This window comes from Sparus aurata, chromosome 22, assembly GCF_900880675.1.
Source record: "Sparus aurata chromosome 22, fSpaAur1.1, whole genome shotgun sequence".
Lineage (NCBI taxonomy): Eukaryota > Metazoa > Chordata > Actinopteri > Spariformes > Sparidae > Sparus > Sparus aurata.
In genome coordinates, this window is record NC_044208.1 from 18,639,365 (window position 1) to 18,666,373 (window position 27,009).

Sequence of the window (27,009 nt, forward strand, 5' to 3'; positions counted from 1 at the left end):
TGCATAATGAAATTAAAGTTTAAAAGCTCCTTCATGCCACACAAACAACAATATTCAGTTATCTATGTATACACATACATCAACGTGTAGTGCAGAAAAATTGACCATCCACTTTTAGCTGCATTTGAAGACCTGGCATTGATGATGTAGACATAGTCCAGCACTTGCTTTCCAAAATATAATTGATTCGGTGTGATGTTCCCAAGGAGTAATTGATTAATCCATTCTTCATATATACCCCTACAACCTCACCCAACATTTTAGGTTTATGTTTTATGTTTATTCCTCTAAGAGTCACAGACATTTTGTATCTATTGCAGCTTAAAGATAACGAGAAAAACTGGCTGATTTTCCACTTTTACCCAAAGAAGATTTCTTGCACCAACTCCTGCAACACTCTCTGAGCTAGTTCGTGAGGCGAATCAACACAAATCAGTTACAGTGTTCCAAAAGCTGAACATTATAAGCGTCAGAAAGACCGGATTTATGACTGTGCCAGTGCATTGTATCAACATATCTGCCTCTGCCAACATTTCTGCACTGGCTTTGAAATTCACACAAGGGTTTGTCAATCCTTATTTACATGTAAAGGTGTTGGAGTAACAGTAATCAAAGTTTGGTTAAATATTGGTTAGTATATAAAGAGTTGGAGAGAGTGCTGGTAATATCTTTTGGCAAGTGATCAATACTGTAAGAGATTAACTTTCGATGCATCCTCCCGGAGCTAATTGTCATTAAACACCTCAGTCCCCTTTACGTTCTCCAGCTAACTAACACCTGCCTCTCTCAATCCTGTCAAATTGCCTCAATCTTTAAGCTCTACTGACCAACCATGAAGCCTCGAATGGCCTCCGGTCCTCTGCTGGCGGTCCTCTAGTGTTTTACTGCGGCCAGCTAACCACTTTCCCCAGGTTTATCTCTGGACGTTACCGGCATTTAATGATGCCTTCATCCCCTTGGGATCACTTTCATTTTTCTCACTCCTTTTTTCCCTTGGCTCGTGCTTCGGGCCGCCATAAATGGGAGCCAAACATTAAAATTAGGAAGCTATAAATTTCACTGATTTCATGCGCAGCGCCTCTCATAATAGCAGAGGGAGGTGGTTTCAAACCGTACTGTATCTCTCCTATTTCTACTTTTAAAAATGTAAACACATGCCTACAATTCACCCTCTAGATGGCTAATTAATACACACATGCGCATATAGAGGTGAGAACGCACAAACTGCAAACTGTCCACAGACTCACTCGTGAATTGCTGTGCCAGCTGCAGTCCATTTGGACATTAATCATTTAGTCATCGAACTAAGTTGGCAGGTAGAAACTGACACACATACACACACTCATTTGCATATTCACACACATGTACAAGCAAAGCACTGTGCCACCTGCGTGTTCGTCTGCCCCGCCAGTGACAGTGCAGTCACCCAGTCCATTTGTTTTAATGGGCCTGCGATGAACGAGTAGCGGCGCCATAAATACGGCCTCTTTCACTGTTCCTTTGTCAGTCTCCTTCATCTACCCATCCATCCGTCTATCTAGCCATCTCTTCTCTGCAGTAATTAATCTGTAAGTGCTATAAATCTGCCATTATGTGGCAGGGAGGAGTGGAGGTGGGGGCAAAGATGAGACTTCAATATGCGAAAAGCAGAGACAGAAAGGTACTGTGATTGTTCAGGGGAAGGTCAAAAAGAAGGGTGAAGGATTTAAAATGATTTGAGAGAAGTCGTCATTGTGAAGTCATCATTGTGAAAGTTTAATTGGCAGGATTCTCACTCGTCAACCAGTAAGTAACTTCTCATGCACTTTTAATCCATGTGAGGAACCATATTTAATGAACCTTTTTACGGTTTTCAAAATGCACATAAATTATACATTAACATTATAATCAGTGATTGTGTTCTGTTATTGATCTAAAACCTCTCAAATGTTCCATGTTGTCTAAAGATACGCAACTTTATAGAACTTACCTTGTGGGGCGCCGTTTAGCTCAGTTGGTAGAGCAGACGCTTTGTCCTCGCTGCAGCGGGCCCGGGTTTGAGTCTCGGCCTGGGCTCCCTTTGCCGCGTGTCACTCCCCCTCTCTCTCATCCTGTTTCCTGTCTATCTCCAGCTGTTCTATCAATAAAGCCGATAAAAGGCCAAAAAAAAAGTAAAAAAAAAAAAAAAAGAACTTACCTTGTGAAATAAAATCTGTAGTTAGCACATTTTAAATAAGAAACCTTTCATGACTTCAAATTAAACTAAATATTTGATGGCAGTTTTTCTATGTTTGTTTCTTTGAACACATTTTTGAATTAACCTTATGTCACACCAAAGCTCACTGGTAAATGTTAGAACCAAAAAAAAAAAGCTGATCCATATCTTCAATTTTCCAGTTGGAATGTGCTTCCTTTTTGTTTTTTAGCACTCATTTACTTTCAGAAGGATATGCTAATAAAATTGAGACACTCAGTCGTGCACACCTAACCCTAACCCTAGCCCCAGGAAGGGATCAGGGGAGCACAAGCATTCCTTTTGATTATTCTCTCCTCTTATTTTCAAATATATTCAGCCCTTTGCTGCATTTGCTGCCCTTTTTGTGTGTCAGAGATGATGGAAAGGTCGTCTTTGATTTGTTTAGCGATAACAACAGCCATGTCAAAGCTTCTCAGCCCGCGTTGGCTTTTCCAGCAGGCTCATTATAATCTGCAGTTGAACAGCGATGTTTCTTGTGAACATTTTTTTCATGTCTTGCAATGTTTCTCAATCTATTTCTGTAAAGTTGACACTGTTGTCATTATGTGTTCCCAGAAATTGTTTCACATAGACAGTATTTAAAGTGACATGGACAATTATACCTCCAAAAGTTCAAAGCAGTTAGAAGTAGGAGATGGTGGGTATTTTACATAGCTACTTGCACAGGGGCATTATGGCTGTTAGCTAACAGCAAAGCCATGGGCGTGTAGGACAAGGGCAGTGAGGGTGTTAAAATCAATCAAAGTTTATAGTAAGATATTTCAACCAATAAACATGAATAAAGAGCTCATAAAATGTATTTCGTCTTGGTCCACAACTCAAGGCTGTAATGCTTCTGAGGGAACCGTTGCTTTAATATGTATGGTCATCTTAAATGTGTCTGCATCTTTATTAGGCTTTCGGTAACAAGCAGAGAGTTACAGCCTGTTTTTAACATTTCTGCAAATGATGTTGTGCATGTTTCTTAATTATGTTCAGTTCATCGTCTCTGTTTGGTAATAGAAACTGTAAACTTGACATGCTTGCTAAACTTTTGATTTGAAGGCTCCTAACTCCCGGCGCTGCCTCTTTTTTATGCCCAGGTGAACAATAAGGTGGAGCTGGAGCCCAGGCAGTTTGTTGATTGGATGCGTCTGGAGCCACAGTCGATGGTTTGGCTTCCCGTCCTGCACAGAGTGGCTGCCGCAGAGACGGCGAAACATCAGGCCAAGTGTAACATCTGCAAGGAGTGTCCCATTGTTGGCTTCAGGTAAAACTCACATTCTCGCTTCAGATTTAGCATTTAATTCAAGATTTTTGTAGCACACAAACAAGTTAAAGTGACAAGTCTGGAACCTGTAACAAAGCACTCACACAAGCGCTAAAAGTGGCAGCGCTCTGTGTTGTTCTCTCCTGGTTGAGCATAAAGGGCAGATCTGCTCTGGAGGGCAGGCATTTATCTAAATGTCAACAGCTGATACACCACTGACTAAATACCATCCGGAGGTCCGCAATGAAACATGCGCGCACACACACACACACACACACACACACACACACACACACGGAAAAACGGACACATGCCCATACACACAAACATACGGACTACAGCCACATTGACAAAGTTCACAAAGAGCCAAATGACTGGCAAACAGTACAACAGACCACCCTCTGATACTGTGCAGGACTGACAATCACACCCATGCACACCTGCCTTTGTTTCAGTTGGTTCCTGATCTTATCCCAACAGGTTATGAAGGATGTGCGTCCCTGTTCAGCAGCTGTCGTGTTTTTTTTCTTTTTGCTGACTGTTTTTCTGTGGGTGGAGATATGGGTAACAACACGGCAAGTGAAGTAGGGTGGCAGGACTGTCCCTTTCAGATCCCTTGCTTTGCCAGCAGAAAGAGAAATGCAGTCAGACATTTGATGAAGCACACGTCTCCCACGTTCTGTCATTGATCGATGAGAGGGAGCGATGGAGAGAAGGCGAGGCAGAGAGCAAGAGTGAAAGAGGAGGGGAAAATGCATAGCAGGCATTTTGTAGATTTCATTTTTTTTTTTTTTTTTTTTTTGTCTTGTACGTAGCAGTAGCTTTTTTTAAACAAGCATAGTACATGGGAGTGTCAAAAGCATAACGTGTCAGCAGATATGTTTACATGTGATAAATGTAAACCTAACCGCATCAAATTAGTGTGACAGTTAACAAGCGACATTCAACATGCACCATTCCCTGTGCAGTGAAGCATACTTGTCCAAAATATGTAACATTTACATATTTATGTGCATTGTTGTTCCTGTTAGCCATAACTCCACTTAATGTCCAGTGCTACAAAATGCTAGTGCGATAAAAGGCCTTGATGCTGTTTGTAAAATGTGAATTCTTTAGAACGAATACTAGAAAATTGCTTGTTGACCTTTATTTTAAAATCTTTTTCGGTCCTATTACTCACTCCTATTGTGCAAATGTTTAGATAAGTGATTTTCAACCAGGTTTACTAGTGAGGACTAGACTAGACTAGACACTGGGCTAGTGGGTGCCAGTGGGTGTGCAGAAGACATGTGGAGTAGCTTAAAACCAATTTGAAAAAGAAATCTAAAAATATTTTCTGTTTCGGTTGAAAATAACCATCCTAGTAGAACCATCCGAATTGGTGTGATGCTAATCCTTTGTAAATATATGGCCAAAAAACAGCAGCTACTGTACCACCTACATTGGGCTGACTGCAAATTACATACTATACCTCCCACTAACCTTAGTCAACACCTTAGCAGCATGTGCTACTGCTAAAGGCTCAAAAGTAAAGGATAAACAGATGGTATAACAAGCTTACAGTAATGGTTTTACAGTAAAATAGTGGGCTTAAAGTTATGCATAGAGTCATGCAGGCAAAAGTGATGGCTAAGGATTAAATAGTGAGCTAAAATAGATAAATGGTTTAATAGTTGGGTGAAGGTTATGTAACAAGTTGAAATAGTTATGTGAAAGTAACGTGAACAGTTGAAATGGCTTAAAGTAATAGAGAAGTGGCTTGATGGTCAGCAAGGGTCCCAGTATTTACCAAAGTCACGTGTGGATCAACTCATTAGTCAAGTGCCATACTCAGCACCTCCTGCTGTGAAGGTGAATTAACGCCCCCTTCTTGCGGTAATATGCCGCACGTCCATAGGTAATAGCACATTTGACTGTGTGGTGTCGTGTGCGCGGGTGCATCCTTTTGATATATGGCACCCTCTCGTAGCTCATCAGTCAGCTAACCTTGGGAGAGCCGGAGAGGAGAGAGAGATAAAAGACTTAAGCTATTACGTCTGAATGGCTCCTGTCTCAATTTAGCTGTTTAATGGCCTCGTGGCTACAGCTGCTGCTGGGGACAACATCGACGACGGTTGTTGTCACGTTGTTGTGTTTTGGTGGAAACCCAACTGTCAGTCACACTCAGCATATTGAGAAGGGTGTGTGTCTGTGTCTGTGTCTGTGTGTGTGTGTGTGTGTGTGTGTGTGTGTGTGTGTGTGTGTGTGTGTGTGTGTGTGTGTATGAACATTTGCATGTGGAGGATTGTGTGTTTGAGTGACAGTGGAAATTGACAGCTCTCCAGAAGGCCCCAGCATAGCCTGGAGATGAGTCATGTTGTCAAAGCTACATGTGTGCTCGCTCGCACGAACACACACACACACGCACGCGCCCACACCCTGAGGACATGAAAGTGAAATCCACACACTCTACTCCCAACTCAACTTATCTCACTTTCCACCTCCCTTTCTCTCCTCGCCTTTCTCTCACTCTCCAGGTATCGCAGTCTGAAGCATTTCAACTACGACGTGTGTCAGAGCTGTTTCTTTTCTGGGCGCACCGCCAAGGGCCACAAGCTCAACTACCCCATGGTGGAGTACTGCACACCGGTGAGACACACACACACACAGTCACACACACATTGTTCAGCACCTCATCTCATATCTCTTTTCCATGTGCTGGCACACTCCGCTCATCCATTTAATGAAAGCACAGGCATTCACACTTGCAGACTTTGGCTATTACAGAAACACATTTATGCTGATTTTCAATTTGAATTTATTACCTTGCACTGAATACATATTGATGTTTTAAATGTATCAATATTTTGTACCTTCCGTGGTCCAAGTTTTGATTGTTTCGCTAGAATGAGCAAACCACCAACACACCACCAGCCTCTTGCTTTTATTTTTAAAGTCTGAACGCCCACTCAGACCTTCTAGTCTGCATTCAGATTCATCCTAAAGGTCAGGGCTCTGAGATCACATGGGGTTGAGTCAAGTACTTCCACACCAAACTCAGAAAAACTCTGTGAGTCTCTGTTTGACCTCTCCTTGTGCGGTTTGAAACAGGAGTGTGCCTTTCCCAAACTGTAACCACAGATTTGGAAGCACCTTACTGTTAAAAGATTGTATTTTGTATCATTTGGATTCCCCTTAAAAGAAAAGATAACCCCAAAATGAAAACTCACCCCCATGCCTATGGAAAGCAAGGTGAAGTTTCGTAAAATGAAAAAATATTGATGGAGCTTCACAGCAAAATAGTCTTGCAGCTTTCTTCAAAAAACCTGAAGTAGATGAAGAAAAACAAACAAAAAATTGGCCTAATCCAAGTCTTCGGAGTCCACAAGATCTGATTTTCAAATTGATTTTAAAAAATTAATTATTCACAATCTTAACACACAGTTGATGTCGTGTTTACACTTCAGACAGGGTGTGTGCTTACCCTTTTAGCTTTACAGCTATAGTGAATATTTCAGGTACATAGGGATTTAAAGGGATATTCCGGTGTAAGTTTAATCCATGTTCCAACACACCGTGACACCGAGTAGGACCCCCCCTCGAGAGATAAAGTTTGCAGACCGCTAGCTTACGTAGTTTTAGCAACCTCAGAAACGACCGCACAACAACAATACATTGCAGTGAATGGGTCCAAGTATAAACCGCCATGGATTGGAACATGGATTAAACTTACACCCTTATATCCCTTTAAATAAAGTCTTCTCCAATCAGTTTGGGATCTCTGGGCTTCTGGAGACTTGAATTGTGTCTGATGAGCCATGTGATTTTGAGTAGATAATGACTCAACTGATGGGGGAACTTAGGGATGAACTTATCCTGTAAGATTCATCTTAATTTTTAGGCCAAACGAGGAAAAACAGACCAAAACTACAGAGAAAGACATTGTCAAAAGTTGACTTAAGCCCAACCTTAACAATAACTAATGCATTCTGACTCCGAACCCGACACCAGTTAACATTTTACCTTAACCGAGAACCAAATCTCAGCCCTAATATTGAATTCATTTACCTCGTGGGCACTGGCTTTTTGTCCACAGCTGGGAAATGAGTTCCTATTATGTGCCTGTGTAAACAGATTTTTATCCTCTCACTGTGATTAATCCAAGTTGACATTACTCCTGCCTCTACTTCCCATGCAGTTTATTTCTTCAATTTGTTCCAGGATCAACCCCCCTGACAGAAGTCTGATTTAAATTTACACGAACAAATGTCAAAATACTCATGGCTCTCTGACGTCTTTTTTATAATTTCTGCCAGAAAGCAATATTTCACTTTACTACTACTTGGAGAGAAGAATATTAGAAAGGGGGGAGCTTGGTGAAATTGAACATAGCTCTCTTTCTCAATAAGGATCGCATACTTGTGGGCCAACTCAATTTGATATTGCTTAACGTCAAACTTTGAGTGACTGGAGCGGAGACGTTTCTCATTTCTGTCTTTTAATTTGCTTTTTCAATTTTGCAAATGGGATAGATATTGACTTTGGAGGAGCAGCTTTAGGGAGTAGTGATCATTTTTCCCTGAGTTAAGATGCCCAGCAGCTGCCTGCCCCGACTTTGGAAAAGACGTCTTCTTATTTTCAGCTTTGCTGCAGCAACATACACTTGTGCTTACGCAGCTATAGGGTACGTTAATCACTTGAGAGTTCACTGATCAACAACTGTTGGAGAGGGAGAAATAAACAGTGACCTCAGAGAGTATTCAACTTTTCTCTTTACTTTCTCCGCGTAATGTTACAGCACATCGTAGACTCAAAGTATATTACTGAGAAATGAAAGTGTGTATTTTTAAAGTCTAAAACAGTGATGATTTGTGTTCATCTGCATTCTTAAGCACATCTATTAGAGGCATCAAAAGGACTTTATTAGAGTCCTCTATTCTCTCATTGCTGTTAAAACCACGAATGCCGATCTCGCTAGGAGGAATAATAATCAGCGCGACAGAAGTCTGGTGTGTGTAGCAGAAAAGAGAGATTCGTGACAGCAACCTTGAAGCTGCAAAAGTGTCTTGTCTAAGACTAACAGCAGAAGACCAAAGATTGTATGAACTGATTAAATGGATACTTGATACTTATTGGCCATAATGTTGAGCTCTGTGTCTGCCAAAACGCAGTTGCAACTTCGTGAAGGGCTGTGAAGAACAGCTTGTGACGGCAGTCCGCAAGGCTTTCCAGCACAAACAACTGGAAGACATGCGGAGCAGTGAATGGAGCCAAATACAAGCAGATTATTGAGGGCCACTTGCTACACAGTGCCAAACACCTCAGACTGGCGCAACAACTCAAACAATGACCTTAAGTCGAGACAATACAGAGAGATCGATAGTGGAATGGCTGAGGAACAAAAGTAAGAAAAGCCTTGGAAAGCTCCGGTAGCGCCTGCTGTTTATAAACATTTCCAACTTCCCAGAGCTGTATTGATCCAAAAGGTACTGTAGACTGGTAGGAAATGACTCAAATCTAGCAGTTCAAAGCTGTTAGATGTACTGAGACCCAAATCTGCTATTCATGCCAGAGGGAAATCACACTAGAAACTCCTCTGCATCAGCTTATTTTGTCATTTTAAAGCCCGGAGTTGAACTCAACTTTATTAGACATCTTTGAAGTCTTTTTTTTCCTCGTTTTTATTTTTATCTTTTCCTTCAAAAACATCAACACCATACATAACCGTATTCGCCCGTCTCCCCCGTGCTCAAACCAAATTGTGTTACAGTTTTATACCTTTGAAAATATCAAGTTTATATTGAATAATGATGCTACAGAAAAACAGTTTTGGCACAGTTATAGATTGATATCAGCTTTTGTGAGACTCTGTGCGGTCATTCAGCAGAATTTGTTCTTTCATATTTGTCTTATTGTTTATTTTATGGCCACAATATTGCTTTTTCTGATAAGTTTTCATTTATATAGGAGTGGCACTTTCATCGCTCTGCTCGGTGCCAAATTTTGGTGTTGCGCTGTATTGATTACTGTAATTTCAATGTTTTTCCCTTTCCTAAGTGCTGATGTTGTTTGGGTTGGGGTGAGATTGAAGCGTCTAGCGTCGTTTTGTTGTCACAGTACATCAGGGCCGTCCTTGTGGCCCTGTGGCTACGATGCACAACAGACAACTTCAACAATTCAACTCCAGCTAAGAAACTTAGTTATATGTGTAAACCCCTTTTTATCTCTCTATCTTTCATTGCTTACTATCCACATTGTCACTATCTAGTTAAGGCTTTGTTGTTTCCTGTCTAAATCCGTATTGTCGCTATCTAATTAAGGCAAAAAATAATCTTAAAAGAGAAAGAATAAAAAAACAGGTTCATTTATTCACAATTAAACACAAACACACATGTGAACGTAAACAATTTCTCCTCCAGCTTTGGGATAATTGTTCTGTAATTGCTGTTGGTTTGCTCAGGCTAGAAACTTAAATTATGTGGATTAGTCAATAAGCCAAATGAACTATAATAGAGTCTGTTCATTTATGCGTATCTGTCAAACTGTGGGAGTAGTATATTTTTCTGTGTGTGTGTGTGTGTTTGTTTGTGTGTGTCTGTGTGTTCAGTGGTGGTTTTCTGAATCCTCTGTGAAGGGATTTTCTCCCCCTCTGGTCAGGCTGTTGTGGTAATTTGTTGTTTGCTTGCGAGGCAGAAACCACTTCTGCAGGAGGAACACCTTCGCTAAGTATCTAATTAACAAAACACATTCTCTTCCGCACAAATGCGTGCGCTGCTTATGGGTGCACAGGAGACGGTGGAAATGCAAAAAACATCCACACACACATACACACACGCACACCAATAAATAACAAAACAGAAACTCATTCCGTCTCTTTTTCTCTCTCACAGACGACATCGGGTGAGGACATGCGTGATTTCACCAAAGTGCTGAAGAACAAATTCCGATCGAAGAAGTACTTTGCCAAACATCCTCGGCTAGGTTACCTACCAGTCCAGACCGTTCTGGAGGGCGACAACATGGAAACGTAAGTAACACCTGAGTGTTTTTTATGAAAAACGCCAATGCTCAGGTCTTATTTGCTAAGATATCTTAAAGGAGACATATTGTGCTCTGTTTGAGATTCATAATTTCATTTTGGGTTACTATTAGAAAGTTAACAGGCTTTAATATTCAGAAAAACACGAGTTTTCTCATACTGTCCAGTTCTGCACCACTGTATCTGAAACGCTCTGTTTTAGTTCCTGTCTCTTTAAGGCCAGCCTCCTGAAAACTCAGTGTAATAACCAAAGATAACTTAACACTTGCTGTCATATCTCATATTTTGCATCTTTGAAAATGGGAATGCTTGTGAGAAAATGCTTCAACTGTGTTGTAAATCGGTTTCTCATCGCACATCCATAACATTGCAAAGCGCAGATTCAATCAAAAATGGAGACATCCTGACTCTATCTTTGTTTTTCATTTGAACCTTCCTGCTCGTTGAAGTCAGGTCTTTTATTTATTTATTTTTTTATAAAACAGCTTTCACAGGCTGAGTAGTGCTCCCGATGAACGAGTTTGACATGCAAAATTGATGGGGTGCCGCTCTAAATGTATCTTACTGTCAAATCCCTCGCTCCGTCATAAATATCCTCAGGCCCGAGGTTATGAGAAGTATGAAAAGTCTTCTGCCTGACACTCACTCACACACACGTACCTGCCTGTGTATGTGGGGAGTGTTAATTCCCCGCTCAGTTTATGTGTTTATTTACCTGTCGGTGCGGTCTTTACCAGGTGCCGTTGCTGCACTGTAGATCTTCAGTCTGCAGCACCTGCCCCCCAGCGACTACGTCTGATTTATGTACCAGTTCCTGCTAACCATAAATCCCCCTGCAGAGCCGTTTAACTGGGCCTGCCTTATGCAGACGATCCAGGCGGCTTCTGGAATATGCGTCTGAGTTGTGGTCCTTTTTTCCGGATATCGGTCCATTTGCCCCTCGTGCTTTGAGACTGTTTAGCTCTTTTTGACATATATTTGTTGGTTTTTCTACATTTTACAGGTCTATCTATTGTCTCCTTTCTGCTGCCACTTAGTATTTTTTATATTTTTCGGATTACGCCATCACTCAGTTATTGTTAATGTTACCTTCCGACATCTCCTGCTCACACTCCTGTGAGCAGCAGAAGCTCTCAAAGACGTTCATGCGTCAGCTCACAGTGACTCACCTGTTCACTTGCGATAGATTCTCTCCAACATCGAGTTGCACACAGTCGTCCGTCAGATGGATTGCACTCCCTCTTTCATCCCTCCCATCCTTGCCCTTCCTCCTCCTCCTCCTCCTCATCGCCCCCATAGCTCCATTCTCACTTCCCTTCCTCCCTGAAAAATGACTCGTGCAGAGATGCCTGCCTGATAAATGTCCCTGAAAGCAGAGGAATTGCGGCGAAACACAGAGATCTTTTCGAAATATGGCAGCAGGGAATGGAGACTTTAGAACTCTTTCATGGTCATCATTTCCCGTCTCTTTTACAGCATTAGTCTCTCCTGTGAGCTGTCCCTTTCCACGTGTTGCCACAGGCTGGAGTACACTGCGAACAGCTTTTTCTGCAGAAATAAGCCCGAATGTGCAATTTTTTTCCGCTTTTTGGGCCGCCTGTAACATCTGGCTCAAACACAAGCTCAAGATAAGCTCATCATCCCACATTCACTCTAGACCTATGTCGTCACGTTTCTAGTGGCTTTTGCAACCTCCGCGTCCCCGAAACGCACACTGTGACCTAAATGAAATTGATTTTTCTGTAATTGGCACGAGGTCTCGACATCTGCTTACAAAGAGGAATTATGCAGATCGGGTAAGCATCATAACATTTGCTGCTATGTTTGTAAAACATTTTTTATTTGATTATATACAGTATCAGTTAATTGAAAAAAAATAAAGAAACCCTTCCTACTTACTTCATCCGTTTTAAAAAAATCCCTCCCCCCAAAACCATTTTCGTGCCTCGTCAGGCTCCATTGGTCGTCTTCACAAAGCGAACTTCTAAGAAGTTGTAATTTTTAAAGTAGTATAGCAGCAGAAGGGAAAATTGGATTGTCTGCTGTATAATTGCCCTCCCTAATGCACTCACGCGCTGTCTCTCTGCCTTCCACTTTTGTATCATCATTCCTCTGTTTTAATTCCACCCACTCTGTTTCTTCTCTACCTTGAGAGTGCAAAACACCACCTACTCTCACCTCCCACTTGTATCTTTGCTTCATTTCACGGCAGATAGGATTTTTGATTTGTCACAGCTATATTTGATAATGTGTAAGAAGAACCATTCTAATGGTTTCCCACTCAGTGTTTTTTTTTTTTTTTCGCTGTTTACCCCGCGTAACGTAGCCAGAGAGAATACACTGGTCTCTGCTGCACTCAGCCTTAAAGAAAGGTTAATGGGTTTGAACGTGGGTTTGAAACATAATGGATAGATATGTTTTTTTTTTTCTTTAAGCATTCAGTCTATTCAAAATAGTGTTTTTCAAATTAACTTTATCATTAATGAATGTTAGATTGTAATCTTTTAAACTTTAGTTACTAGTTATTTCACTGATGATAAACAATGACATGCTTTATGAAACCATTAATTAAGGAAAGGTTGTACACATTTGCAACTTTGTAACACTTACAGTTGAACTACACAGTATTTATTAAAGAGGCAATGTGTCAGAATTTCAGTTGAAATCTTCAAAAAATCATCAAATTATCAGCAGAATGTGAAGAAATGGCAGTTTTTAAGTTGTGATACATATTGTGTTGCAGAGATATCAAGAGAATTTAGTTAGCTAACCAGTTTGACCTAGTCTGTCCCAGTCCAGTTGTTTAATACATGGTTTATAAAGCATTTCAATGTTTTTAACAGTGAAATTACTTTTAACTAAAAATTTATTAACTATTAATTTACTGTAGTATTTGAAGTTAGAGAACATTATATTAGGGGAAAGTGCACTTTTTATGTATGTGTAGTAAGAAGCCGAAATAAATCAGTTTAACATTAATAAAACTCTTGTAGGAGTCAGTGAAACTGCGTGTTACGTGATTGTTTTGCTCCCCACAATCACTGAACAGTGAAACAATAAAAACACAGCGATTGCACAGCAGCAGCATCCCAATAATTGATGAGATAAGGTATTCACTGCACTGTATGAAGGAAATTGGTTGGTTAACACTCATCTCGAGTGTCAGGTTGATCACATTTTGCATGATTCTCAGAATCATCTTCCTGAACTTTTTCACAGCACATACATCTCCAGAGTACATATGTGGTTGCTTAAATATCCATGTAAAAGATGAAATCAGGAACACCTTCCTGGATCTTTATAATCCTCTGCTTACATGCACACGTGTCACTTTCCAGTCCTCACGCTGTCTTCTTGACGGACAGGTAGAGGTGTCAGCATGCGCAGATGGTCTCTCACCCCTGACAGAGTAAGCAGAGGACAGGGAGAGCAAAGAGAAGCACTGATAAATGTGACAGTGTGACTATCACAGCATGATGGACTAAATTGATTTTTAGGAACCTTTTAGGGCATTCAACAAGACAAACACACAAAGTTACCGAACGATTTTTACAAATACATAAAGAGATGATTAAAGACATTAGCTCGTTTGGCAGGTTTTCTTTTTTTTGAGTGGAATTTTATTGCTCAAACAAAGTCCATTACCATTTGTCTACCCAGGCTACTTTTTTTTTCAAATATCACCATCTTTATACTGATGGTATGACTGGAATTTTGTTTCTAATTGAGTTTGACTTACCCTGTGTGAGCTTGTTCAGATAAGTCCCACATCACTTGGTGTCAGATGATGAATGTATTTTTAAATTTTCTAGTATTTGATTTAAAGTATGACCTTGCTGTTCAGTATTTAGAACTTGCTCTCTGATTCAGTGGAATAGGCCACATTCTCACAGGAAAGGACTTTTTTTTTTTTTTTATTCAAAACATTTAGATATTCATAATAGATTATTATAATGACTGATTTATATCTTTTATGAATACTGTTTTTAGTTTCAGATTGGCCGTACCCACGCATTTTGACTGCATCTCAGCCTGTTCAGGCTTTTGGTAGAACATTTGTGGAAGTGAAACATGAACAGGACTCCAGACAGCACAGCAAGCCCTCCATCCAAACACAGCCTTTACAGCAGCCACATTTATCAGACCCCAAATGCTCCCCAGTGTCTTAGCTAAAGATTTCTGCCCTCCCCATCTTACCTTTGGTCACCTCTCCCTCACTCTTTTTGTTCGCACACTTCATTTCCAACCTCTTCTCTCTCACTCTCACTTTGTTAAGGCAAATTGCGTTTCTGTCTTCACTACAAACTGCTTTTTTTTTTTTCCGAGAGGTCATCGAGGGCGCGTAAGATGCCGCACCAAACATATGAATCATTAGCTCGGTCTGCCCCGCCAACCCTGATCTCTCTTTATCTCTCTGTCTCCCTCTTTTTCCCGTTGGAATCATCTGCTCCATTTCGAATTCTCCCCTCAGCTACTAAAGTGTGACTTCACCAGCAGCCCCACTGTGAGAAGTATAGCCACCACGCGGCTCGACTCTGTCTGAATTTCCCTGCTTTAATGTGGGAACAAAAGTGCGAGGCTTAAGAATGTCAACTTCAGCCAGTTATCTAGCCAGCCTCCTTCGTGAAAACAACACATTTCTTTGTTTTTTTTTTGTGATAAGAAGGTGTCTGTTTTGTTTACAAACACCACTTTAAGCTCTGCGTCTCTAAGAATAGCTGCAATTATCACCAAGACTTCAAGACTCATACCTCTAGCGTCCTGGTTTGAAAGAGATTAATTTATGGGCCTCTCATACACCACAATTTATCTTTTTAATAACATAATGTGCTCAAAAGCAGATTAACCAGAAATGAAGTTCTATGCGTGTTGTTGCCGCCGTGCTAATTCAGTAAATCCTGCTGGAAATAAACGGAAAAATGGAATGAGTTAGAGCCTTATCGCTGTATGTAGGAGGATTTAAAAACTATTTAAATCAAATGTATTTGTGACATGATCAACACTTTTCTGTCTGTCTTTCACTCTCCCAACCCGGTGCATTACAGTGTGCTAACAGGTCCACTTGTCCATCCCGACACTCTCTAAAACTGACCGTGAACCTACCCATTTCCTTTGTCACAAGTCTATTTTGAAGCAGGATAATCACAATCACACGTGGCGTATATTACATGTCTTTCCTTTGTGTTGAGTCCGCAGCTGTTGGACCGAAGTGTTCTCCACTTCTTTCCTCCACCTGCTGCGTTTTTTTGACCCTGAAATGTGTTTTGTGGTACCTTCCCTCCCTTCCTCCCCTCGATTCTCTTACAGTCCCGTCACCCTCATCAGCATGTGTCCGGAGCAGTACGAGTGAGTATCAACGCCACCATGCAACACCTCCTCTCCAGAACTGGAACGCCTTTTTAACGACACCTCCCTTCACTCCCTTCACTCCTCACCCTCCCCCCCTGTAGTCCTCACTCCAATTAAGCCATGACCCCACTGCATGTTGCCTGCCTGCCTGCACGTCTGCCTGATCCGCTGGCTGATCATGCACCCTTCAAAAAAAAAAAAAACCTCACCCACTGTCTCCTCACCGTCACCTTCTCCTCCTCTCTAAAGCACCCGACTAGCATTCAGTTGCTCATCCCAGCAGCGGCTGTCAAACACCATCCAACCGCTCCGTAGATCATCCTGCTCTCCTATTTCTCTTTCTAGGATCATCAGATTTGTTTTCTAGGTGATGTTGTGAAAGGGCCATCAGGTTGCCTGTGTGTGTGTGTGTGTGTGTGTGTGTGTGTGTGTGTGTGTGTGCATGAGCCATTGAATCTCTTTGTGTTAATGAGGTTGTGTGAGCATGCTGAATCTCATTCATCTCCATTACCCCATTCATTTCCAGGCTGTCCCAGTCACCTCAGCTCTCTCATGATGACACCCACTCCAGGATAGAGCAGTATGCCAGCAGGTACGCGCTACATCTTCACGTCATCATTTCATTCTCTCCGACGCCACAAAAGTGATGCATGTTTGAATAATTAAAACATCATTGTAGAATGAGAAATCCACTTTTCAGTGTTCTTGCAAGTTTTAGATAATTTTTCCAAGGAGCACTCTCCTCCAGTCTGTGCAAAGAGTGCATTCCAACGCAAGAGAGATCTTTCTTTTGATGGACGGAGTAAAATGCAGACACGATGATGATGCTCAACCAAATCAAATCTTTTATAAAATGATACTAAGAGCGTAACGAGGTGAATGGAAACCACATGCAGCCCAGAAATGATAGAGAACACTATATTACGCTTTGGAAAAGGGTCACAAAATGGCTTTTAAATGTGATTTTTCGATTAAATCAAATGAAAACCAAGAGCCTTTATTAGATGCGCATGTTTTAGGGAACATTTAAAGAGTTATTGAGCTACTTCAGACTGTACACTAAAGCTTCCAGTCAGACACATAAATCCAAATTATACTGACTGTCTTCATTAGTCGCTCCTGTGCTTCTAAAAGAGGAGACATTTGTTGTTGTGGGGGGGAGGGGGGTGCTTTTTCTTCCTTAGCTGTTTATTCTCATTACACTTTAAAACAGGCCTCCGAATCAAAGCACGTTCTGCCAAAATCTATCAAAGAATCCTGCTACTTATTTTGAGAACTTGAACTTGCTCCATTGAGCCGCAACATTACAGAGACGGGAAGAAAAAAAAATGTCATGTTTACCACTGACTGTGAACAAAACCCGCATTTTGCTTTCATTTGAGTTCTGAAAGGGGGATTTTGGAACCTGTTTCACATTGCAATTATAGACAAATAAAAGAGGCGAAACTGTGATTCTGCAGTTCCCCCCTCAGATAGAAAAGCAGCTGATGAACACAAATCAACGATATCTGGATTACTGTCATGGCCAAGAATCTGTACAGATGAATTCTCCATTAAAACTTAACTTTGAATATGGAATCCTTAATGTCAGCCTGAATTTTAGATGCATTGTGGAAACACTGCATTTCTTCATGATAAATATTATTTGTGATAAACTCTTGAGCTCAGTGCAAATCTGCTGTTGTGTCATTATGTTTTATTAGACCGTTGCTTTTGTTTTTGCTTTACTGTCAGGGAAGGTACAAATGTCAACAATCATAAAATACACTTTTGAGCGTTGTGTAGCTGCATATTAAACTGCAGACGACTGTCAAAATATGCTCAGTGAGTGAACTCAGAAAACATGCAGCCACCCACCTCTTCGGCGGGTGACATTATGGATTTGCTGCTGAGATCAGAGCTGCAGCGGACCGAGCCGATAGCTGTTTTCAGCCGCCCACTTTAAATGATCCTGCTGCGTACATCAGCACACCCGTGGACACAGCGCGTGATCCACACTTAATCATTACCAACATCGCCCGGCTAATGTTGCTGCTGCACTGAGATTGAAAACCTGTCATGTTTGATTTTTACGATAAGTCCGATTATTAAGATCCCACACTTGCATAAATCCCATCTTGCCCCCTTGAACGAATCTCTAATCAGTCCGAAGCTTATCGTCTCTAAAGTGGACTTGTGTCAAAACAGCACCCAGGGTGTCCTTCCTCTCGCAGCTTTAATCACAAAGGCTCGTCTGATGCAGCGCTGCGCTGTCTGGCCCGTAGCCTTCCACCGGCCACACACCATTAACCTTCGCTCAGCGTTTCTGGCTGCATTGTTTTATCAGCAATGACACAGACATGAGCCCTGTGAATTACAATTTTAACCAAAATATAGACGCTGACATTGTAGATTACAGTGGAGCTTATGGATTTGCATGGAAAAATGCACACGATGATGAGATTTCACGAGCGGAATTAATTTGAAGTCTCTCTCTCTCTTTGCATATTCTGTCATAGTTCAATTTCATCCTAAAGTGGAGTGTATGGATTTTGTTCCTAATCTACTGGACAACCTCAGTAAATACAGTATAGTATATACAGAGGCTTTGATCTGGGGGGACTTGATCTTCATTAGCATGGCTGCTTTGTTTGAATTTACGGCCAGGAAAGTTTGAAATGTTTTCCCCTCAGCCACATGTACCTGCACACTCAATCACCCGTCGCTGCTGTAGGTCATTTGTCATTTAATCTGCTTAGAGACTGACTGCAGTTTTGGAATTTTTAATTGGTCTGCTACTGTGGCATTGAGATCATCATTTGTTGTCATCTGTGTTTTAACCGGTAATTAAAGCTTGAGTCACTAATGAGCGTTTCTTTGTCAGGTTGGCCCAGATGGAGCGCTCCAACGGCTCCCTGCCCACAGACAGCAGCTCAGCCACAGGAAGCATGTAAGTGCTCACTCATCCTTTCCAACATGCTTCTACGTATCCTTCAACATAACGACGCGTTGATTTTAAACACACAATTTGTACATTTCGATTATAATCTGTTTAAAAGCCCCTAACAGAATACAAATACTCCATATAAACACCTCAATCGGAATAAAGAGGCCCAAACCAGTCAAAATGAATATTTTGTCATGTAAACAATATAATCTGGTTATTTTATGGGTGCTTTCTGTGTCTGCATGCCCACCACCTTGATGTAAAGTAGTACATTGGTATGTGTGTTTCTCTACTTACCAAAGATGGCGGCTGAAAAGACAGCAGATAACCATCATCAGGACAGGAAGCTTGTTGCAAACACCAGACCCTGTAAATCCCATTCACTGTGAACTGTTGACCCAAAATCTTCAGTTAGAAATGATTTCAGTCAAAATGAAGGAACAACGTCTCTGTAAGCATGACTTTTCCAGTCGCTGCTCGTACTCATACAAACAAGTCTGTGCTCCAAACAAGAACAAAAAGAGTTCTGGTAATGTTTGTTGATATTTGATTTCGTTTTAACTGTGAAACATCCACCCGTGCACTGTTTACCTTTACAGGCTAGCCCAAAAATGTGCATTTCCTGTTTTCACTGCTTCAGAACCAGCTGAAAAAATAACAAGGTGGCTTTCCACATTGTTGAGCAGTGATCAAGAGAGAGACTGTGCGAGAATTGAGAAAGGTTTTTTGAGAGAGTAGAAGAAAGCATTGAGTGAGGGGGAGAAGAAAGCATTGAGTGAGGGGGAAAAGACAATGGGGATGTGGCTGAATGCAGCAGGGAAGGACAGGACTGTAATGGATTAGAGTGCCGACAATGAGAAGTGAGAGTGATTGGTTTCAGGATCTCTGATAATGACCCAGTTATCTTTGATCAGAGGAGATGAGAACATGGCAAACTTGAAAAAGAAAGAAATCACCAAAAAAAAGGTGGGGGTGGGGAAGCTGATGGAGAGCATGAGCGCTGGGTTTTCTGATAAAGTGCGTGTATGTGTGTGCTTGTGAATGCGTGTGTATGTCTTCTACGGACCATTTGAGTTGAAGGCCGTATTTGTCCTGTTTCCCAACTGAGATCCTAATCGGGGGAATGAGATCTTGAGGTTCCAACGCCCTCTGAGCTCCTCCACAAACTAACATGTGTGTTCAGACAGAAACACACACACATTTACACTTTGGAGGGAATTGCTTTTTCGTTCCGATTGCCTGTTTTTTGATAAAACACTTTTAGATCTCAAGACTTCCCACATCATAGATCTTCATCCCAGATTTGGGAATTAGTAATGCGTGTGTATGCATGTGTGAAATGAATTTGTGCATGAGAAGGGTGCAGATTTTCTCTCTCAACAGCAATTCCAAGTAGCGCAATGCCAACAAAGTGTGTTCTCAAAAGTGCTGAAAAGTCCGCACCTGGAGAGCAAACAGATTCCCTCTCTGGCACAGAAAGGAAAGAAAAACAAGTATTACAGCACAACAGTGTTAACGGCACATGGGAAGACGGGTTAAAACCTCTGAGAATCTTGAGTGAAGATGAAGTGAAGCATCAAGATTCATTCTGTTGTGGGTAGCATCCCCCTGCTGATTGGCGCACATGATGCGGACCACTGCTCCCACACTTCATCACCTTCATTCGAACTTGCCGTGAAGAATGGCAGTTTTAGAAACATTACGAGTTCGATTGAAGCGCCCCAAAAGCTCTCTCTGCTTCTCAGCTGATCAATAGGAAGGAAAACAAAGGACAGAAAGACAAAAGTGTTGGTGAGCAGGAGAGGGTGGAGATAGAGGTGAATTTTATTTTCCTCTCAGAGCTTTCGTAATACAGGACAAACACATAATGCCCACTCCTCCTTACTCTTTTGGGCTTTGTACCCGGGCTTATTTAAGAGGGGAAGCCATTATCTTTGCCAACTCGGAACCAACACTGACACCCGTACACAGAAGTGTGTAGAGCGCTAATGAGGTGAGGAAGATGATGGTTTGATGAAGGCTAATGGGTTTAACAGCGGAGGGGAAAAACACTCACTAGGGCACATTTAGAACATAATCATAGTTCTTGTGCCTTCACTCACTGTAACATCAGCGTCATTACTGGGCGATTTGCATTCGCCACCATTGCAAGACAACAACAGCCACCACTGTAGCTGCGAAGATGCACAAATCTCTGAAGAAAACGCACATTTGAATGCCTGTCAGAAACAATGCAAGAATTGGTGCATTTTTCGGTGCACATCTTTGAAGAATGGCTTTACACTTATCAGCATGGAGCACAATATAGCATCTGTGTGTGTACTGCTTTACATTTCAAGAAAAAAAAAATCACCATTATTTGTTAAAATGTGCATTTTTTGCAAAGCCAATATTTTTCTACGTAAAAGGAATGACCAAACTCTCAAGTGTGAATGTGAATTAAAGTTTATTTACTGCAGGCGGAACAATACCACCAATTAGAAGGGGGAAATCAACAGCATCCAATTTCTCTGCTGTTGTAGGCTGATTAGTTGTTTTGTGGAGGATAATCACTCTGTGTGAATGGATTTCCCCAGGTATCAGCTCTTACATTTGACTAAGGGCTGAACAAAGTTGAGATCTTTGTGATGAAAATTGGTACTTGTGGAAAAAGCCATCATTACAAAAAGCTTAATTTCCTCAGGATACTTGAAAGTCAACTGCATCATGAATGGGATAACATTTACTTAAATGTTACTGCGTCGCAATGAAATGTCATTCGAATTAGGTGTGAATGAATTATGTTTTTAAAATGCCAGAATCAGAATGTCCATCGAGTCCTACTTTAGAGGAGAAGGAAACTTTTAAATCCTTCGTAAATACAGTAGTATTGTGCTTCATAGATACACTACAGTTAAACAGCCCACTCAGCCATATTTCCTCTCACAAGAAGAAGCTGTTCAGCTGTGAATTAACCCTAATTTCTCTTCCCTTTGAATGCATTTGTTCCCAAGTGGCTGATCGTCTTTCCTCTCTTTTCTTGTAAGATTTATTCTTTTCTGCCTACTGCTGATTTCACCCAAGCCTCTTTGTCTATCACACCGCACCATCTGGTTGTTTTTGCGAGGAAACACACAAATATGTTCACAGAAGTTATCCCTAAGCTTGACAGGATAGCGGAAGGTGCCTCCTTGGCAGCATTTGAGCTTATGACAACATGCATAGCGTAACATGGATGACTGCTTTGCCAATTACATGCATGTTTGGCTTTTGGCTTGTGTTTTCTGATCGTTCAAAGCCTGCAAACACTGATTTGGACTCGCTGCCAGCCGCTCAGTGATATCAATAATTAGTATGTGTGTTTGTGAGAAGGAGCTCTAGAGATAAGTGTGTGTGTATGTGTGTGAGCATGTGGCTTCAGCTCATTTTTGTCCTGTATCGCTGTTATCTAAAAAGGGAGTCGTTAATTAGGAAGTCCGTGTTGCCTGTTTTTGTCTAACCTGCAGCCAAAGCACAATGTTGTCATCGATGCCTCGGTACGTCACGGAGGAGCGAGACTCCCTTGTTTTCCGCCCGGCTTTTTTTTCTTGAGTTATCTCCTGCTTTCCAGTCTCTCCCCAAGTGCTGTCCCCTTTTTCTTGTCTTTTGATATTTTGCCCTTTATTCTCTTCCATTTTTAATTTCACAAACGCGTTTTCTTTTTAAACCTCCTTTCATCACACCCCGTCCTCTCCTCTTTCTCTGCTCCTCCTTTCATCATTTTTGAAGTTGTAGTCTAATCATGTTTTACCTTTGGGCTCAGGCAACCTTCAGATTAAACACTAAGCACAGAGGTAAACACTGAAATACCTTTTTTGAAGACCTGTATAATAACCAATGCACTTCCAGAAAGTGAAGTTGCTGGACTTTCCGGCCATCAGACCCACAGAACGTGAGGTTTTTAACGTCTCACCAGGGGGACTTGTAGCCGCTGCCCATTTTTTATCCACTTCATTCTTTTATTGCTGATTTCCTTGTTCCTCTTTCTCCTGTTTCCCTCCATCCTTATCGCTCATTGTTTCTCTCTGAGCCCAGTCCAGGCAGCTGATCGCGCCATTCAGCTTGAGAGGAGCTGCTTGCTTTGTGATATGTTAGCCAGGCATCAGGCCCGCAGACTATTGTTGTTGGTTAAAGACTGTAAAAATTCCCCTCAGCCTTGTCCTCGCTCACCCTCACCAACTTGTATTCATGTTGCGCTGCAGTTAATGGCCTCGGCATTCATCGCCATCATTCACATTTAATTTTTCTTCTTCCCACACTCATGCACTCTTCCTCTATCGTCTCTTTCTTTTCTGTGCCCCCTCCTCTTCAGCCAGCGCCACACTGCCTGAGCCTCCAGTCCTTTCACTGTACTTCCTCTTTCTCCCAGTGTTGCAGAGCAGGTGGTTTGTGAGCCAGTTCTACTCCCTGTGGTCCCCATTTCCAAACGTAATGAGCCCCCTCCTGCTGTCTTTTCAGCTTCCCCTGCCAGCCATTATGTCCTGTTTCAGCTTCCTGTTGCCAGGGACCTGCCTAATTGGTCACTCAGTTTGTGCTGGACCCTTGTTTCCCAACCCCAGCAGACAACAATGTCACCAATTTCCAAGTTTGTCTGCAGGAACTAAGCCATTCTTCATCATCCTTGTCTCCCGTGTCACAGTATACCCATGTTTCACAGAGAAATGTGTGTGTTTAGTATATTGCTGCATGTTGCAGCAGTAGCAGGGTGAAATTAAACTCCCTGTCTCTGCCAGCTCTCTCTATGTCATTTATCAGTAACTCAGCAGTTTTAGCATGGCTTCAGTTTCCATGTAAGAGTGAAATCGATGAACAACTCTGTTCATTTTTACATGCATATGATGAAAGTCCTGAAATAGTTTTCAAAAAGTCTGTGAAAGTTAGTTTTGTGTTTGAAAAAAAATGGGGAATTAAGAGTGCACAAAGGTTCAAAACCTATTGATCAGAAACGTATTGTTCAGAAAGTGTTTTCATGTGTACTTTATCATTGGTGTCTTTACTTTTAGCAGAATTTAGACTCCAGCTCAACTGTTTAGGGAGAAATTTCCTTACTGTTTTCAATGGAAATAACATTAAATTGATTATAAATACAGTCCAGGCATTGTTAATGTGGTAAATTACAATTATAGCTGGAAACTGCTTATTTGTAATGGAATATATGCATTAGCAGAGGCCCATTTAAGAAACCATCATTACTGTGTTCCAATGGCACATTATGTTAGCTAATCCAAGTTTATCATGTTAGAAGGCTAATTTGTCATTAGAAAATCCAATTATGTTGGCGTAGCTCAAAGCTGTTGTGCTGATTACAGAAGCAATGAAATTTGCCTTCCATAGGCAAGTTCAGTATCTGGAGCATCAGCATATATGGTTTTCATCATAGTCTCAACATGACCAGAAAGAGGAAAAATAACTTTATTCTGAAACTTGTCAGTCCATGATTATTCTGGCAGGTACATCAGAGTCTCTAGTTTGAGAAACAGGTGACTCCCAGGTCCTTAACTGGAAGCCTCATTAAATGGTACCCACAAAAAACCAGTCACAACATCAACAGTGAAGAGGTGACAATAGGATGCTGGCCTTCTAGGCAGTGTAGCAAAAAATCCACATGTTGGACAGAGGAAGATTGGGGTACAAAAAAGGTGATGGATAAAACTTATTTTGAGGTCTTTGGATCACAAAGAAGAGCATTTATGAGATGCCAAACACATGTCAAGATGCTGGAGGAGTACTTGACACCATCTGCCAAAAGCATAGTGGAGGAAATGGTTTGGGGTTGCTTTGGTGCTGGTTAAGTCGGAGATTTGTACAGGATGAAGGTAATCTTGAATAAGGAAGGCTACCACTCTATTTTTGCAACATGCTATATCTATATCTCTGTGGATGGTGTTTGAATGAAGCCAACTTCATCCCACAACAGAATAATAACGCAAAGTACACCTCCAAACTATGCAATAACTATTTTGGGAAGACATTTCTGCAAATGGAGGATTCTTTAAAGAAAGAAAAGTCAAAAATCATTATTTCAAGTAAAGATAATTATTTCTGACCTTGTCAAATTCTTGACTGTATTTTCCATTCACTTCATAATTAATTTGATGAGTAAAAATTAGTTTTCCTGGGAAACATGAAATTATTTTTGTGACCCCAAATTTTAAGCAGTTGTGTATGAAAAGGTTGAACATGACGCAGGTCCCTTTCAAAAGACCATAAGGCTTTAAACTTGTGGTTCAAATCACATAAAGAGCTCAGGTTGATGAATTATAAAAACCTCCTTTCTTCAGCATACATGGAAGCCTGCTGCCTCGGAATATAGTTCGTTTTATGTAAAAGGAGGTGAAAGCCTCATTCTGTGTACCTTCCATTAACTTGCGCTCACCCAAACCTCGGTCACGGAAAAAGAATAATTCATGTCATCTCGGAGAAAGAAAAAGGCTTCCTATTCGCAACCTCTGTTATAATGCATGTGGTGATAATGGCATTGTGAATATTTTCTGACTTGTCATTGAGTGACTCCTGCAGGGAATTTCAAGGGTACGTTGTATAAAACTGAGGGGTTTTCGGTTTGCCAGTCAGCTCTCCGGAGCCTATTTGATTAACTTACTCATTACAGCCAGGAATTATGCACTCAGTTATGGTCTGGGCCTGATAAGAGCCTGTGAATCAGGTTAATAGCAAGTCACCGCATTCTTTAAAAGGTGCCAAAAGTACCTGCCTGGGTATCGCTGATAGAGGTGTGGCTTAAAGCATTGCGCCGTTTTCAGCTCATAGAGGTCAGTAAAGTATTCTGTTGCTCTGTTGTTGCCATTATAAACCTGAGTCCAAAAAAGGTTGGCATGCTGTGTAAGAAAGGAGTGTTACACCTACCTAAATTACCTGCCTTGTGATTTATTTTATGATTAACACCCCTTTTTAGATAGATGATGATACTATCAATGGAGGGACTTTATGCTTTTTGGAATATTTTGCACTTTTGGTCACCTTTTCTATCGGTTATAATACTATTGTGCTCACTAAGTGAATTGCTATGATCTGGGAACGCAGTGATGCTGCTAAAGAGAAGTTCAAGAAACATAAGCTGTCAGGTGATCGGAACGGTGTTAAACATGGTTCCAGTTTAGTTAGACTTACTTGGCAGAGAAAATGAAACTGATGAGTAAAATTGAACAAACTTTTTGTCGTAAATGTCCTCCACAGTTTTACAGATCAACTTTGAGGTTCAACGCAAAGATGGATTAGTGATAACATTTTGCTTTTAATAATCTGTCCAGATTGTTGGTTTGTTCACAACCGATTTGATTGCCTCCGTGCCTGTGTTTCTCTCTCAGTTGGTCTGTAACCATGTAACCATGTTCCCAGATCTCATCAATTGCCATTGTGAGTTGCATGTAAATTAAATAGAAAGATTGGGCAATAATATGGATAATTTTATATCCATACAATTTATCCATTGTCTATTATGGTATTTTTGTTCTTATAATCTAAATATTCTGTGTATTTTTCTTAAGGTTTCATTACAACAGGATATCAATGTCAAAGACTGACAGCCTCAGCACTGCTGGATATTTCGACAGGCTGGGGAAAAAAATAATAGTAAAATCGAGTCAGTAGTGGAGAGAAAGCCACACATAGAGCCACCATGCCACTTAACTTTCTCAGCCAAACTCCATTTCAAGCTGTCAAACTGGCTCTGGAAATGACAGTCACTTTAGCAATGGAAAGGACTTTTAAATAACAGTCTGCCATCTTTTTCTTTCTTTCTTTCTTCCTTTCTTTCTTTCTTTCTTTCTTTTTTTTGGTACGTGTGTGGTTGTCAGGTTTAAGTCTTCACAGCACAGGTTGTGTTTCAGAGGGAAGGTGACAGCTGGGCTTTGGCAAGACCCGTCACCACCTTTCAGATCTCTCAGATAGCACATAAAGAGATGGACACATACACACACATACGGACACACAACAGCAGACAAGCAGCAGCCATTTCTCCTTCTCTCCCTCCATATCTTTCCATCAGTGTGTCAGGCTCCTTCCCTTCTCTGCTCCCTCCATCTCTTCACAGCTCCCCCTTATTCCAGTTATCAGATAGTAGAGACTGACACGTCTGTGTTCCACCAGGGATTGCGGGGCTTACAGCACAACAGACCTACAATAGCTGAAGATCTTATATATCATGGCAGCTACTGCTATCTTTGTTTAGATGTGGTGCTTGGAAACTGCACTTT

General features: G+C 41.2%; 1 protein-coding gene across 10 annotated transcripts in view; it reads left to right on the plus strand.

Moving 5' to 3' along the window:
- The window catches only part of utrn (utrophin), a 193,325-nt gene that overhangs the window by 153,933 nt on the left and 12,383 nt on the right, over positions 1-27,009 (plus strand). For 7 of the 10 annotated variants that reach the window (XM_030404293.1, XM_030404286.1, XM_030404284.1 and 4 more), the window contains 6 exons: positions 3,319-3,485; positions 6,002-6,113; positions 10,355-10,491; positions 15,811-15,849; positions 16,379-16,444; positions 18,716-18,781. In XM_030404293.1, coding sequence (XP_030260153.1) covers positions 3,319-3,485; positions 6,002-6,113; positions 10,355-10,491; positions 15,811-15,849; positions 16,379-16,444; positions 18,716-18,781 — 587 coding nt within the window. Of the gene's footprint in view, positions 1-3,318; positions 3,486-6,001; positions 6,114-10,354; positions 10,492-15,810; positions 15,850-15,953; positions 16,220-16,378; positions 16,447-18,715; positions 18,782-27,009 lie in introns of those variants that run through there. The other 3 variants (XR_003982296.1, XM_030404290.1, XM_030404288.1) reach the window with 3 other exon arrangements.